General features: G+C 40.2%; 1 protein-coding gene across 1 annotated transcript; it reads right to left on the reverse strand.

Annotated features, from left to right (window-relative positions):
- Positions 1-3,851: 3,851 nt before the first annotated feature.
- On the reverse strand, positions 3,852-6,460 carry LOC307123029 (interferon-induced very large GTPase 1-like; the record flags this gene model as incomplete). The annotated part of the gene is made up of 2 exons (XM_079811400.1): positions 3,852-5,951; positions 6,074-6,460. 2 exons carry the CDS (start codon positions 6,458-6,460, stop codon positions 3,852-3,854), a joined length of 2,487 nt encoding a protein of 828 aa, XP_079667526.1.
- Positions 6,461-15,098: the final 8,638 nt, after the last annotated feature.

Genomic DNA, 15,098 nt, shown 5'->3' on the forward strand with positions numbered 1-15,098 from the left:
AAACAAAAGAAGATAAGTATCCCTCATTATAGGGTAAAATGAAAATACCTCTCTGATTACAGATGCAAATATATGTGAAAGTCATTGTTAAAGTCTATCTAGTTTGTGTGCAGCTTAAGGAATGGTTTTGAAAAGCTGAGAATAAAGATGTCAAAGTGAACTAACACCTGTAGATGGATCATGGATTAGAGTTTATTATCCTTGTTTCTACAGTAACTAATAAAAAGTCGTATTTTCTGTTATTGAAATCTCTGGGTGCAATCTTACAGCCTGACAAGATGTGCTGGAGGCTTGCATTAGGGGTATTGCAGAGTATGCAGCCTTCCTCACTGCCAAACGCCCTTGTAACGCCCTTCCTCCATTCTTGTCACCTCTGACACCACCATCAACAACCAGAACCGTCTCCCCACCCTAACCCTGCTCTTCTTGCCTGGACTCTGCCAACAATCTCTTGATGTTGCAGACGTCTTGACAGCTTGGTCGACCTTAGTCTGGGCGTTCCACTTCCGGCCTGTCAGAACCTTGGGGTATGCGTTCCTTACAGCCTGGTCAACACACTCGCTCAACTCGAGTACAAGCCTGGTCTTTTCCTGCTTGTTGCCCAAACTGATTAAAGGGTTAGTTCACCCAAAAATGAAAATTCTGTCATTAATTACTCACCCTCATGACGTTCGACAACCGTAAGACCTCCGTTCATCTTCAGAACACAAATGAAGATATTTTAGTGTAAAGCTGATGCTGAGAAAGGCTTCAGATAGGCCTCCATTGGCATTCAGTACATTTACACTCCCAAGACCCATAAAAGGCACTTAAAACATCGTTACAAAGTCCATCTCACCACAGTGGCTCTACAATAATTTTACGATGCGACGACAATAGTTTTTGTGCGCAAAAAAAAATCAAAATAACTCCTTTATCCAACTTGTTCTTGTCTTGCCGCAGCTGGATGATGTTCCTTCCGAAGAGGCCTGTTTCAGAAAGGCACTGTGGCAGCCCCAACCACTTTCGGATGAATGCGTTGTCTTTTCCATCCATCTTACTTGCAGTGGATGAGGATCTCACTAATTTTCAGTGGCCACATCACCCTCCTGTAGAGTGTAATTTGGTAGCACCAGACCTTGTACTTCCCTGGGAGTTGGCTTTGATCTTTGCCAGGCCTTCTGAGAGTAGTTTCATCACAGTTCTCCACATCTGTTTGTCGGTAAGCTCTGCCGTGTACTGCCTCCCCAGGCTTTTAATTGGTTGCTCAGAGAGGAATGGGGTTTTCTCTCCCCCACGACGAAAGTGTTACTGTCATTTCTGACTCCTCTTCTGAGAGAAAGTCTCTGTGATTTTGATGGCTTGATCTTCATTTGTGCCCACGGCATCAACTCGTCCATCCTTTTCAGGAGTCTTGATGTGCATGTTGCTGTCTGAAGTATGCTGCTGTTGTTATCCATGTACGCCCTCATTGGGGGTAGTCTCTGCCCAGATGGTAGCTTGGTCCCTCCAACCATCTGTCTTGCTCCAATGAGAATTACTTAAAAGGCTGACACGAACAGGATGGGAGAGATGGTACAACACATGGCGATTCCTACTTCTAACTGCTGCCACCCGGTGGTGAAATCTTGGAGGGCAAAGCACATCTGCAGGTCATTGATGTAGGATGCAACCATGTTCTTTATGCAGGAGGGTATATGGAAGAACTCCATGGCGTAGTTTATCAGCTGCTGTGGGACTTGATCAAAATGCATTAGCAAAATCGAGTCAGACGATGTGCAGGTCTATCTTCTCCCGCTTGGCCTTCTGGATCTGGTCCCAGATCATTGTAGAGTGCTCTACGCTCCCTGGGAAGCCTGGGCTCCCACCTTCTGGCAGCTGGTGTCAATGTAGCCATTCTCAAGCAGGTAGGTGGTCATTCTTCTGGCCAGCACTGAGAAGAAGATTTTTCCTTCTATGTTCAGCAGAGCGATGTTTCTGAACTGCCTGATGTCTTTGGAGTTTGCTTCCTTGGGGATGAAGACCGCCACAGCACTTTGCCACTCGGATGGGATGAGTTGCTTCTTACAGGCAGTTCTCATGAGGTACCATAGCAGCTCTAGTACTTTGGGGCAGTTCTTATACAGCTTGTAGGGGATTCCATTGGGGCCTGGTGCTGATGAAGACCTTGCCTTCTCCACGACTTGCCTGGCTTCACTGAGCTTGGGGGGCATGATGTTGAACACAGCAGTCGGAGGTGCAGGCTTAAGCACGTACCCTGGTGTTCCTAACGGGATGTTCCTTACTGGATCGCTGTACTGTTCTCTTGCGTGCTGTTCCAGTTGCTCCCTGGTGGTTTCGAGCTTCCCACTCTTCTTCTCCTCCAGCAGCTGTCTGGCATGCTTAAATGGGTCTTTGAAGACGCTGGCTCGTTCTTTCTGTTTCTGTTTGCTGTGCTAGCGGATACGTTCAGCCCTGCGAAGCCTGGACAGTCTTTGCCTGACCTCCTCCCACAAGGCTTCTTTCTCTGCCAACGTTGCCTTCCTCCAGTTCTTCCGTAGTTGTTGGCACCTTCACACTAGGTGGTCAATCTCTGTTTCCCTTCTTCCCTTCTCTCTTTGGGCGGTCCTCTGGTTGTTGGTCACTTCGCCAAACCTGTTCTTGCAGTCCTGGTATAGGATGTTCCCAACCTGGTTGAGCTTGGATTCCATCCCTCTAGTGTCTTGGCCAGGTCAGTGCCCAGTGTTCGCCATGCCTCTGTCTCGCTTGACTTTGGCCATTTGAGCTTGCCTCTCCTAGTTGGTTTCTTTGTGTCCGCATTTGTCTCTGTCCTGTGTGTGTTGGTGGAGACTGGGTCTTGGTACTCACGTGGGGGCTCTCCCTCCACCAGTGGGCCTTCTTCATCTGTGACATATTTGCCTTCTGCAATCTGCGACCTGGTTTTCGGACCCTATTGTCTCACCTGCCAAGGCAGCGCAAGGTTGCTGTTGGCCCTTCTCCCCACACTTTCGTTTCCCCTGGTAGATTCGCAACCCACGGAACGTGGTACGTTTTTCCCATCCGCATCCATACTTCCAGAAGATCTTCTCTTCATTTCCTGAAGTTCTGGTGTTCATCTTGTTGTCCATTGCCGTTGTTACTGTGTGGTCCGTCCTGTTAGGCCCATCTTTCATCTCTCGCTGGGCCTATTTATATTAGTTTTGACGCTCTCGAGAGCACAATCAACAAATCTCTTTATGTTTATCAGTTTATGATGAGAGTATTCGCGAGAGTGCAGAGTTCGCGGCACTGAACAAAACTCTGATGTTTCGGCAATTACTAATCTTAATGCCTCTAATTTTCCATTAGCATTCATAAACTCAACACATTCGTGTGTGATTGGTAATAGTGTGCAGCGCTGTGAAACACGTAAAAAGTATGATGTAACATGAGCAGATCTAAATTTAAGGCAGCAGGCTAAAGAGGTTTTTATAGTCTGTTTTTGAGGGGGTGGGGGCTAGTAACGTAACTAATAATGTAACTAATTCAATTTGAAAAAAAAAAGTAATCAGAACAGTAATGCGATTACTTTAAAAGGAGTAATCTGTAATTTAATTACATTTCCTTGCACAACACTGATTACAATACAGTTTTGTTAAATGTTGCATACAATTGCTTAATACATTTGTCTAAAATTCTACTTAAGAAAAGTCTAATTCAAATCTTTTTGTCATTTTTCTAGCTACATAGACCAGAAGACTTTTACAATAAATGTTGTCTTTAAAGCCCTTGTATCCAGTGTAATCATAATTCACTGTGAGGTATAGTTGAGTTCAGAACGTAATAACTCATTTCTGACTGTGATCTGAGGAGAATCTGACATAAAACATGAGTCTCATTCTTTATCTTCTCTATTAGATACATTGATCTAAACTCTCAATAGCATCTGGTTTTGAGTATTTTTTCCATTCATCTGGGATCTTACCACTTCCCTCAAATGTTTTACTGTAGCATTTTCCCAGATGTTTCTGGAATCGACACACAAACCACTTCCAGTAGGGCAGCTCAAAGAGGTCAGGGGTGATGCTCCAGTCAGCAAACCTTACTCCTGCTTTTCTGTATTTTCTATATTTATACATTCCATCCTGTGTATAAAAATACTGATCACTTGCCACTAAATTTGAACATATATCAGCACAGAGATTCTGTGTTGAAGGGTAATATGTGCCATTAATTCCAGTCACTCTGTGGAAAGGAACACTGTGTTCTCCATCATGGTTTTCTATGGTGTTGGTGCAGATGGCTCTACAGAACGGACACTGAACCCAACAGCACTGACAGAAGTGATCAATCAGAATCTCATCTGGCCTGAACTTATAGTCCAGATTTACTGGAAATGTCTCTGTGTTGAATATATCGCTGATGTCAAATGTTATGGTAAAAAGTTCTTTTTCTATCACATCTTCTAGGAGCTTAAAATCCTCAACATCATCATGTTTCACTCCACTGAGGTCTTTTTCAGAGAAGATCAGCTCATCTGAGAGCCTCTGTGTGAAACTCTTCAACCACAAACCAGCATCTCCTCTGTTCTCTTGAACATGTTCAGTAGAGTCATTAGCTGCTTTCATGATCTTCTGCTGCAGGAGTTCAATGTTCTCCTTCATCTTGGGTAAAACACTGACACTGAACTTATCAGTGATGTACCGACTGACTTCATCTCTGATGAAACTCTTGAAGTGATCTCTGGGATTATGAATGTAGTCCATGTATTTTTCAAAGTCCTCCTCTTCTGCCAGTGTCTTCAGGATGTGTTTCTCCAGATTTGATCTGTTTCCATTCAGTGATTTACAGTTTTCTCTCATTTCATCTGTCAGATCTCTGGCAGTCTTCTTGTAGACGCTCTGCTCAATGGGCTCCTTAAGTTTTTGACAGATGATTTTACCAAAAATGGCAGCTGATGCGGCTCCATGCAGGTGTTTTTGGAAAATACTATAGTTCTCTTGTCTTTTCCTTTTAACATATATTACAGGATCATTGGCTTCCCTGAACAGTCTGTGTTGGTCTGTAATCATCTTGTTTGCTTTCTTACAGATTGAAATAACTAAATTAATGAAGAATCTTTTCTTGAACTCATATTTCTCTGACCCTTCCTCATGTTTTGTTATTCTTGCCTTGATGTAATCTATGAGTTGTTGAATGTAGCTGATGTTGAAGCCCATCTTGGAAATGTTGAATGACTGAATCATTCTGTTCGTCTGCTGAACAACATCTGTTACTAATGATCTTATTTGGGTTTCATCCTCTCTTGATAGAGTGTAACCAAGTTTCTCTTTTGTTGATCTGAAGGAATCTTTATCTGATCTTCTAAATCCACTGGTTTTCTTGACCTGTACATAATCTGAATAACTTGGCATAGAGAAAATATCCCTGCTTTCTCTTAAGTAGTTTACAGCGAGACGCCCCTCATAGCTGTCACTGAGGATCTCTCTAGCATCTTTCATTATGTCAGTGTCTTTTACTGGAGGAGTGTCTTTGATGATCTTCTTCACACTCTGTTCCCAAAACAAATCAAACTCTTTCTTCAGTAGTTCATCATTTGTTTTGTCTTTGAGTTTTAAGGCAAGTTCTTTGCTCTTTTCAAATAGAGTGTTTTCATGATATGTTCTCTGAGCATCAATCTTTTTCTTCAGGTCTCGCTGCTGAAGAATCTCATTTAATTTCCTCTCTGTTTCTTTCACAATGTTTTCCTGAATCTCTTTGATTTTGATTTCAAATGATGTTTTCCACTGAATCAGTATATCAGCATCTGTGTCTTTCTCAAAGAATTCAGACACTGATTTCTCCACTTCTTCACTCGTCTTCTTCAGTTTTCCTTGAAGATCAGTTTCCTCGACCTCATGAATTGCTTTATTTTCTATTTTGTTGTGTAGTTTGTTCTCAATTTCCATCATGGCACTGCGAAGACTCCAGAAACAGTTGCTGTATTTGGTCTCCAGTTTCCTGTAGGCTGTGACCTTTTGGAGTTGAAACCAACACAAATTATTTAGTAAACAAAGACCTACTTACATTGTCTGGGTTTGAGGTCCTAATCCTAATAGAACAGACATGAAATACCAAAAGTGTCTTGAACACTCACCTGTAGTGAATTATCAGTTTCAGGGTATTTCTTCTTCTCTTTCTCTCTTTCATATTCCTCCCTCCACTCCACTCGTCTTCTCTTCAGTTCATCTTCGCATTGCTCTTCAAGGAGCTTAAGTTTCTCTTCAAAAGTCTTTTGTAGATCTTCTCTCATGTTTCTTTCATTATTCAGGCTCTTCTCTAAATCCTCTAATTGTCCTTGTCTCTCTCTTTCTTCTCTCTCTTTCTCTCTGATTATTCCCTCCATTTCACTCTTAAGTCTCTGAATCTGTTCAACAGAAATCTGTTTTTCTCTCTCTCTCCTATTCTCATAGTCCTCTCTTCTCGTTTTTTCCTCTAGTTTCTCTTTCTCCCATTCTTCCCGTTGTCTCTTTATTTTCTGCATCTGTTCCTCTCTCTCCTCATTGTGTTTTTTTAGTGTTTTATATTGTTCTTCTTCTATTCTCTTTCTCTCTGTTTCATGATTCTGTCTTTCATTCTCTATTCTGTGCATCAATCTGTCTATTTCTGTCTCATATTCAGTCTTAAGAATTTCTTTTTCTTCTGTCGCTTTCTTTTTTCCTAGGCTAATTTCCTCTATTTCATTTTTAAACATCTCTCGTTCTCTTTTTGTATCCTCTCTCATCTCTCTCTCTTGCTCATATTTGTCTTTCATTTCTATTTTATATCTTTCTTCTCTCTCTCTAAGTTCTTCTTCTCTTCTCTTTCTCTCTTTGTCATGATTCTGTTGTTCTTCCACCATCATCATCTTCATTCTCTCTTTCTCTTCTTCGTGTTTTTCCATCAATTCTCTGTTCATTTTCTCCACTCTCTCCTCCATCAGGATCTTCAACTTGTTTTCTTCTGCTTCATGTTTAGATTGAATATCTTCTTTCTCCCTTTCTATTCTCTCTCTCTCTTCTTTCAGTCTCTGGTTAAATTCGTCCCAATCTCTCTGTTCTTTCTTTCTCCTTTTCTCATCCTCTTCTTCTCTTCTTGTCTTTTCCTCTTTTTTATGTTTCTCCCATTCCTCTCGTTCTCTTTGTATCTCCTCATGGATCTCTCTCTCTTTCACTTTTATTTGTGTTTTATATTGTTCTTCTCTTTCTAAATATTCATTTTCTCTTTTCTTTCTCTCTTCTTCATAATTCTGTCTTTCATTCTCTATTCTTTTCTTCAGTCTGTCTATTTCGGTCTCATATTTGATCTGAAGGTTTTCTCTTTCTGTTTTTATATTCTCTTTTTCTTGCTTCATTTCTTCCATTTCATGTTTAAATGTGTCTCGTTCTCGTCTCATCTCATCTCGTATCTCTCTCTGATGTTTTTCTTGTTCTACTATTTCTTTTTTGAGTTCCTCTTCTCTTTTCTTTCTTTCATTGTCTTGATTCTGTCTCTCTTTTTCCGTCATCATCTTTATTCTCTTTTTTTCTTCTTCGTGTTTCTTCATCAGATCTTCTTTTTCTTTGTTCTGTTGCTCCACTCTCTCCATCAGGATCTTCATCTGTTGTTCTTGTTTCTCTCTTTCCATCTCTCTGAACATCTTACATGAGTAGAAAGTCCCTCCGTTTGCCTTCACCATGTTGTCTATCTTCTCCAGTAGATCAGACACCTGTGTTCGGTCTCCAGTCTCATTATTATTGAACACATGGAATCTGTTTCCACACGCTTCAATCAGATTCATCAAAGCAGATCCAGGTTTTCCCAAACACTGTTCAATGGTTTTGTTCTTCAGATCATCTCCTCTAGTGAAGAGCACCATGGTGTACATTAATGAGTTTTCACCAAACGTCTCTTGGAGGATCTTCACTGATGTTGCTTCTTCTTGAGTGAATCGTTGCCCTAAATTGAGCACAATGATGAACACGTGTGGTCCAGGCAGTATCATTGGAATGCAGTTGCTGATTTCTCTCTGGATCTTCTCATTAGTAAGTTCAGTATCAAACAGTCCTGGTGTGTCGATCACAGTAACATGTCGGCCATTGATTTCAGATGTTTCTCTCTGACACGCTTTGGTATTTGACTCCTGAGATATTTCTGCTTTAAATACTTCTCTTCCTAAGATGGTGTTTCCAGTTGAACTTTTTCCTACTCCAGTTTTTCCCAGCAGCACAATTCTCAGATCATCTTCACTCTCTGTTGCACCTGTAAAAGAGGAAATACATAAGTCTTAACGCAAACATAGATAACAATAATATGCAAACAATATTTTGCACCTGAAGTCTAATGCAAGTTTTCATCAGTAATCATCACAACCTTCACTCTGATGTCAAAAGTAACAGAGTAATGGGAGAAGAACTGAGGCTGTTGCCCTTCAGGCAGAAAGACCATAGGATGAAGATGGTGTAGAGCAGGGTTATTCAAATCTTGCCCTGGAGGGCCAGTGCGCTGCAGAGTTTAGCTCCAACCCTAATCAAACACACCTGAACATGCTAATCAATGTCTTCAGGCTCATTAGAAAATCACAGGTAGGTGAGTTTGATCAGGGTTGGAGCTAAACTCTGCAGCGCACTCGCCCTCCAGGGCAAGATTTAAATAACCCAGGTGTAGAGTGACAACTCAACAGACCAACACCATCCTTGATAACTTCTTTTTGTCAAATGACTTTCCAATGAGGAAAATATATTGGAGATGGACAAGAATATTTTCATCGCCTCAGACAGACTCTGACCAGATTCATGGTTATGAATCAAAATGACTTCAATGCACCCAAAGAGTGATAAACTTGTGGAGCAATTCAGCAGAACTTTATATGTAGCAGGAAAATTAAAGATTTGAATTTTGTGCATTTGGGATGTCAGTGGGTTTAAAAGGTCTGCTTTGAAAGTCAGCACTGGTAGGCTTGCTGGACCAGTTGGGGGATAGTGACAATGTTGAGCTCCAGTGCTGTTCACATGTTGTTTGAGTTAGGGTTGTGAGCTGAGTTCAAAAGGTATATGTACCCCTTTAATGTTCACATCCCCACTGTTTTATCCCCACTGTTTTTATAGACTGAATTAAATACCAGTCAAAAAATACAGGAGAGTGGTTTTGAGTTTCTTGGTGAGGACAGAAAGGAGCACACTGACCAGAAAAGAGACAGACGCAGAGACTTTAAAGGGGTCATGGACTGCATTTAAAAAAAAATATTATGTTCTCTGAGGTGCACTTATAATGTTATCAAGATTTTTACATAAAAAAACATCATAATTTTGAAGTAATAGTGTATTTTCTATCCTGTTTTTGACCCTCTCTTTAAAACACTGTATTTAATGGGTGTGCCGCATTCAAGACTTGGAAATAGCTACTGCTATGATTGGGTTTTTGCATGTTTTTGCAAAATAATTTTTAACATCCCCACAATTACATGTACAATTGTTTTGAAAACTTCCGGTGTAGAAAAACATCAGATTACATAGTTGAAACAATTGCCAACAATGTGAAACATTAATGTGCATAACATATGCTTTGATGCAAGTCTTGGTAACTTTTTAAGATAAACAGATTATTGTAGAAGTAAAGACAGTTATAAAAGTAAAGTTCACAAAAAAGTTATCAACGTTTAAGTTTATGAAAATGTAAAATATATATATATTTTTTTATGTAAAATATATATTTTACAGAACACTTTCAGCTCTAAAACTTCAAGAAAAGCAAAGCTAAATATCTGAACATGTTCTGTGCCATATTTTAGGTTGATATCTAAAAAAAAAAAACTTTCAGTAAGATTTTTTTGTTCGCAGTAAAACACTTTTCCACTAGATGACATGTAGACTCTACCGGTGACCATAAGGACTCTTCAATTTCCATATATGGTTTGAGTGATCTGAACTATATATTTCCATACTTTTTAAAATATTTATGTATTAGCAGGGGGGAACTGTCAGGGCCCTCTAGGCCCTCAGAATATTGTAAAAAATTTACAAACTTTTAACCCTTTCATGCATGGCATCCACTACAGTGGACAGATATTTGGAACCATTTTGAACCATTTAAGTTTTAGTACCATATCCCAAACACCAAGTGGCGAACCCCCAAAGCATAGTCTACGATTCCATTTAATTATTGTCTTTGTATCTCTTTGTTGTTTTGAGATATTGCATTATACATACATTCAAAATGGCGCAGGAAAGGGGTTGTGTGTTTTTTTTTTTTTCGATTTGACCCGGACATACAGACTGTAACCAGATATCGAACAGTGCACGAGGGTTAAAAAACACCACATAAACAATAACATTTTGTTGAATGTCACACCTAAAATTGTGAATATTATCATAATTCTTAAAAAATATAAGCCCCCCCCCTCCCCCTGAAGCAGTGTTAAAGTTAATGAGATAATTACGAAATTAATTAAGTGATGATTGAGCATTAGTAAAGACACCTGATGATAACAAGCAGAATCACTGAAGGTGAGAACTTGACCCTTGCTTTTATAAGATAATTTTTTGTCTGTCTGCTGTAACTGATTTATAGCAGCCAGACAAGACCAGAGAAAATGTGATCAGGTGTTGTTGGTTGTTTTGACATCATCATCATGAGCTGAATCACTGATGTCATTTAGAGCCTAATCTTTGAGTTAGGTTGGTAACAGTAACCCTGTGATTCTACCGTATAAGATCTGGTGTTTTCAATATAATCAGAGGGATTTTTAAATGTTATTCTGTTCAAAAAATGTTTGAATCTCTCTGTCATTTAAACACAGAGACATCAATAATCAGCGTATGAATCTCAACAATGGTGACCATCAAAAAGCTTTTTGCAGTGTATTCTGGGTAAACCAATCAAAACTCACCATGAGTCCCAGCATGCATAGTGACATTAATAAATTATAAGATGATTTGTTTTAGTGAGTTATTTTATTCTTACCATTTTCTTTTATTTTTGCTGTTTTATGTTTTTCTTGATTCTTGATGTCTGTGTGTGTGTCTAAAGCAATAATGTAAAATCAACACATCACCCGTATAATAAGAGATTGGTCTCAGAATTATATTAGTTTATCGGGTCACTAAATGATGATTACGTTGATAATGATAATCAAAACATAATCAACTCTTGAACAGATTTTCTCTGTGCTTTTTTTGCCATAACAAAATGTGTTTTCTAAAAAAAACAAAGTAGCCAGAAAAAAAGTAATGTTAAAAAGTCATGGGTCAAGAGCCCAACTATGGCAAACACGGTGCAAAAATGGTGACTCTTTCCTTCAGTGATTCTGCTTGTTATCATCAGGTGTCTTCACTAATGCTCAATCATCACTTAATTAATCTCTTAATAATCTCATTAACTTTAACACTTCTTCAGTTACTTTTAACACTCTCGAGTGTGAAGTCAAATAAACTTTAGAGAGTTAATTTAACACTGGGGTTTTTGCTGTGTGTTTTTAGACCCAAAATGATTTTCTGGTTATTTACCTTTCGACAGAAAATGTGTCTCCAAATTAACTTTCTTCATCTCTTCAAATTGCAGCAATTTCGTCATCTGCGCCTCCAGAAATGTCTCTGTGGAGAAAAAGCCTCCTCTGTTTTCTTCCAGCATCTGCTCAATGTTCTCCATCAATGTGGACACTTGAGTGGTGGGACTAAAGAAATGATGACGTCCTCCAAAGCTTTCAATGACAGCCTGCGTTTCTTCATTGAGTTCTGCTGTCTGACGCTCAGAATTCTGCATTATGAGGATCATCATGTGTTTGTTAATTCTTGAGCTGAATATCTTCTGGATCTTCTCCATTTCTGCTTTGTCTTCATTAGTCAGTGGAGCATCAGAAATAATGAGGAGGAAAACATGAACTCCAGGATGACACAGAGACACACAGCGGAGAGTCTGACGCATCACTTCCTCTGAGAGCCGAGTGTTGAACAGAGTTGGAAGCTCCACCAGACTGACCAGACGCCCATCAAGCTCCACAAGACTGACCAGACGTCCATCAAGCTCCACGTCTGATCTTCTGTCTGTCTGCCGCAGGATCCTCTCTGATATGGAGGATTTTAATGGCCCATCACTCCCACACACAACCAGATTCAGCTTCACACCCTCTGAAACTGACAGTAGAAGATAAAGTGTGTTTAAAAACTGTTCATTTATCACTAGAAACATCAACTATATCATCACACTCACATCTTTCTGTGGTCTGTTGCTCCATTGTGAAATACTGTAAAGCTTCAGCACAATCCAGGTGGCGTCCATCATTCATTTGCACAATGTCCTCAAACGCCTGCAGAAGATCATCAGGAGAGCTGCTTCTCTGAAGACTGAAGTGTCTGTTTGAGCATTTCTGAATGATTTTCTGTAGGATGTCATTGGTTTCAATGGGTTCTTGTGTGGTGAGGGCCATGGTGTGTTGATAAACCCGCTCAGAGAAAGAGTCCAGCACCTTCTGCACACACTCTTGATCTTCTGCTGAACACAGCTCATGTTTGAGGAGCAGAACGATCACATGAGGTCCTGGATCAGACAGATACACACACTCTCTCACTGTCTGTGTGATGTGACAGAGTGACAGATGTGTCTGGAGCAGCTGAGGACTGTTGATGACCATCACGTGTCTGTCCTTCAATCTTCCTCCGACTCTCTCTACAACATCTGGAGGAGCTTCACTGTCAAACGCTGCTCGTCCCAACAGGAAGTTTGCCACTCCACTGTTTTCTGACACGCTCTTCCCCAGCAGAACAATCCTCACTGCAAAGAGTGAAATCCTCACATCATACAATATCACAGAGCACATGGCTTATATAACGTTATGATGCCAAGATCTTAATCCAACATAACTAAACAAAATGAACATATTTCACCAGTAGGAGGTGTATTTGAGGCTGAAATTATCTCTTCTGCTTTGAACAAGCTTCCCATAATTTCCACATTCTCTTCATCACTTCATGTGTTTGTTTATCTATAGACTTACTTGTAGGAGGGTTGTCTTTACTCCATTTTCTCCTGCGATGAGGACTGTGGGCAGTAATCACTGTATGAAACAAAAGTCTTTTCTAAACTTTAATCTTTCATCACAGTAACACAAACCAATAGAAAACATCTTTAAACAATTTTTACAAATAGAAATGTGAAAGGGAAAGATGTTGTCTTGAGGAAACTGAGAATTTGGGGATTTTTTTTTTTTTTTTTACTTTTTTGAATATGTACAGCAAAAACGTCTCGGTTATGTATGCAACCCTCGTTCCCTGAAGGAGGGAACGGAGATGCCACGTTGGACCGTCAAATAGGAATCTCGCCAGAGAAGCCAATCTACTTCGAGTGTAACTAAATGAGCCGATGTACATTGGCATGCAATGATTGCAGCAGCTGACTGCATTAATCAGGTTTTTGCTGAGGAGCCAAGCCAGTGAACTGGCACCCCAGCGGGGTACAGCAGTCATGGCGACTGCCTGGCCTCTCCATTCCCTCCTTCAGGGAACGAGGGTTACGCCACGTCGGACCAACAAATACGAATCCCAACCAAAATTCCATGAGCGCTGTCCCCTTCCATTGCCCTGTGTGAGCCTCATGAACTCTCTAAAGTAATGAGACAGGCCTGACACAGAGATGACCATCACTGCTGTTCCGCATGACCCAATCAGTGAGATTTGGATAACACTGGGAAAGCGTGCCTTTTCCAATGGAAATGATACACTGCGGAAACCACATCCTACCCTGAATGAGTTATGTGGAGTATATCTGCTAACCCATACACACAACCAGCGCAACGTCATAGAATGTCTGATTCACACCCTCTTTTAGGGGAAAATAAACTAGACTCCCATCAACTTCAATACAAAATGACGACACAAAACAACATCCGTACACAGCCGTCAGGCTTAAATAACCCAATATTAAAAATGTCAAGTAATTATATGTCCAGCCTGTCTGCCATAGAGTGTGAAAGATACATCCACACATTTAATTTGGTCAATTTAAAAAAACATGTCCCTTCATTCTTCCACTGCCAACATGGTGTAACAACCCCACCCAGTGGCCAGAGGACATTTACTCCTACTTCATCGAGTCACCAGGTAAGCCAGTGAATGATTTAACTTTGTTTTTGAATCATGAAGTACGGATGATGCTATCGGATGCTAAGTCAGGCTAGTTGTATGGCTGGACAGAAAAGTGAACTCAGTACTCTAAATATAAAGACATAATATTTACATTTAAAGATTTTTACTCGCAAAAACAAAGTAAAATCATTCACTTGTTATACCAATTTGATGGTGAGAGAATGAAGGGACATGTTTTTAAATTGACCAAATTGAGTTTGTGGATGTATCTTTCACGCTCTTGGCAGGCAGGCTGGACATATATAATTACTTGACATGTTTAATAAAAAGAGTGATTTCTTAAGTTATTCAAGCCTGCCGGCTGTGTATGGACGTTGTTTTGTGCCGCTAAGTCTAGTTTATTTTCCCCTAAAAAGGGGCATTGACGAAATTGACAGTTAAGTTCCCAGATGTGCCGGTAGTTCGTATAGGGCCGGAATACAAGGCGGGTTTAATGGTGGCTACAGCCTTATCAGAAGGGGGCTCTCCCAAGGGAAAGACACAGGCTTCCATTTAGGAGCAACATGGGATACCCGCAGGCTCACTCATATGGTACCCAGCCTAAAACCGGTTCTCAAGGATTCAGCAGGAATAGGCCTGGTGCTAGATGTGCTGCCACGTCTGGCACCAAGGGTGATGGAGGACTAGGGATGGGTACAGAGTAGAAACCGCAATTTTTTTGGACCGGTACATAGAGTCAATGTGGAATACCGATAAGCTTCAGGATAAATGATACTGTTATACTTGCATTGTTTTATCTCCGAATTTTTGTCTCACCAAAGCCTTATTTGATCAGTTATTGTGATTTATGAGTGATGTAGATGTGGTAGGGCACATGTTAACTGAGGGAGAGAACGAGCAGAGAATTCCTTCCTGTCTTCAGCACGAAACAAGCCCATGGGGTAAGAAAAATAATCTTGTTTCTGATTGGGACAGATAATTCTGCTTATTTTAAGCAAAAACTCACATAATTGTATTTTTTTTCTCAAAAAAAAAAAATGTCATTTTACTTATCTAGTAAATGCATCTTGATTTAAGAATTTTTAG

This window comes from Gobio gobio (assembly GCF_949357685.1).
Source record: "Gobio gobio genome assembly, chromosome: 1".
Lineage (NCBI taxonomy): Eukaryota > Metazoa > Chordata > Actinopteri > Cypriniformes > Gobionidae > Gobio > Gobio gobio.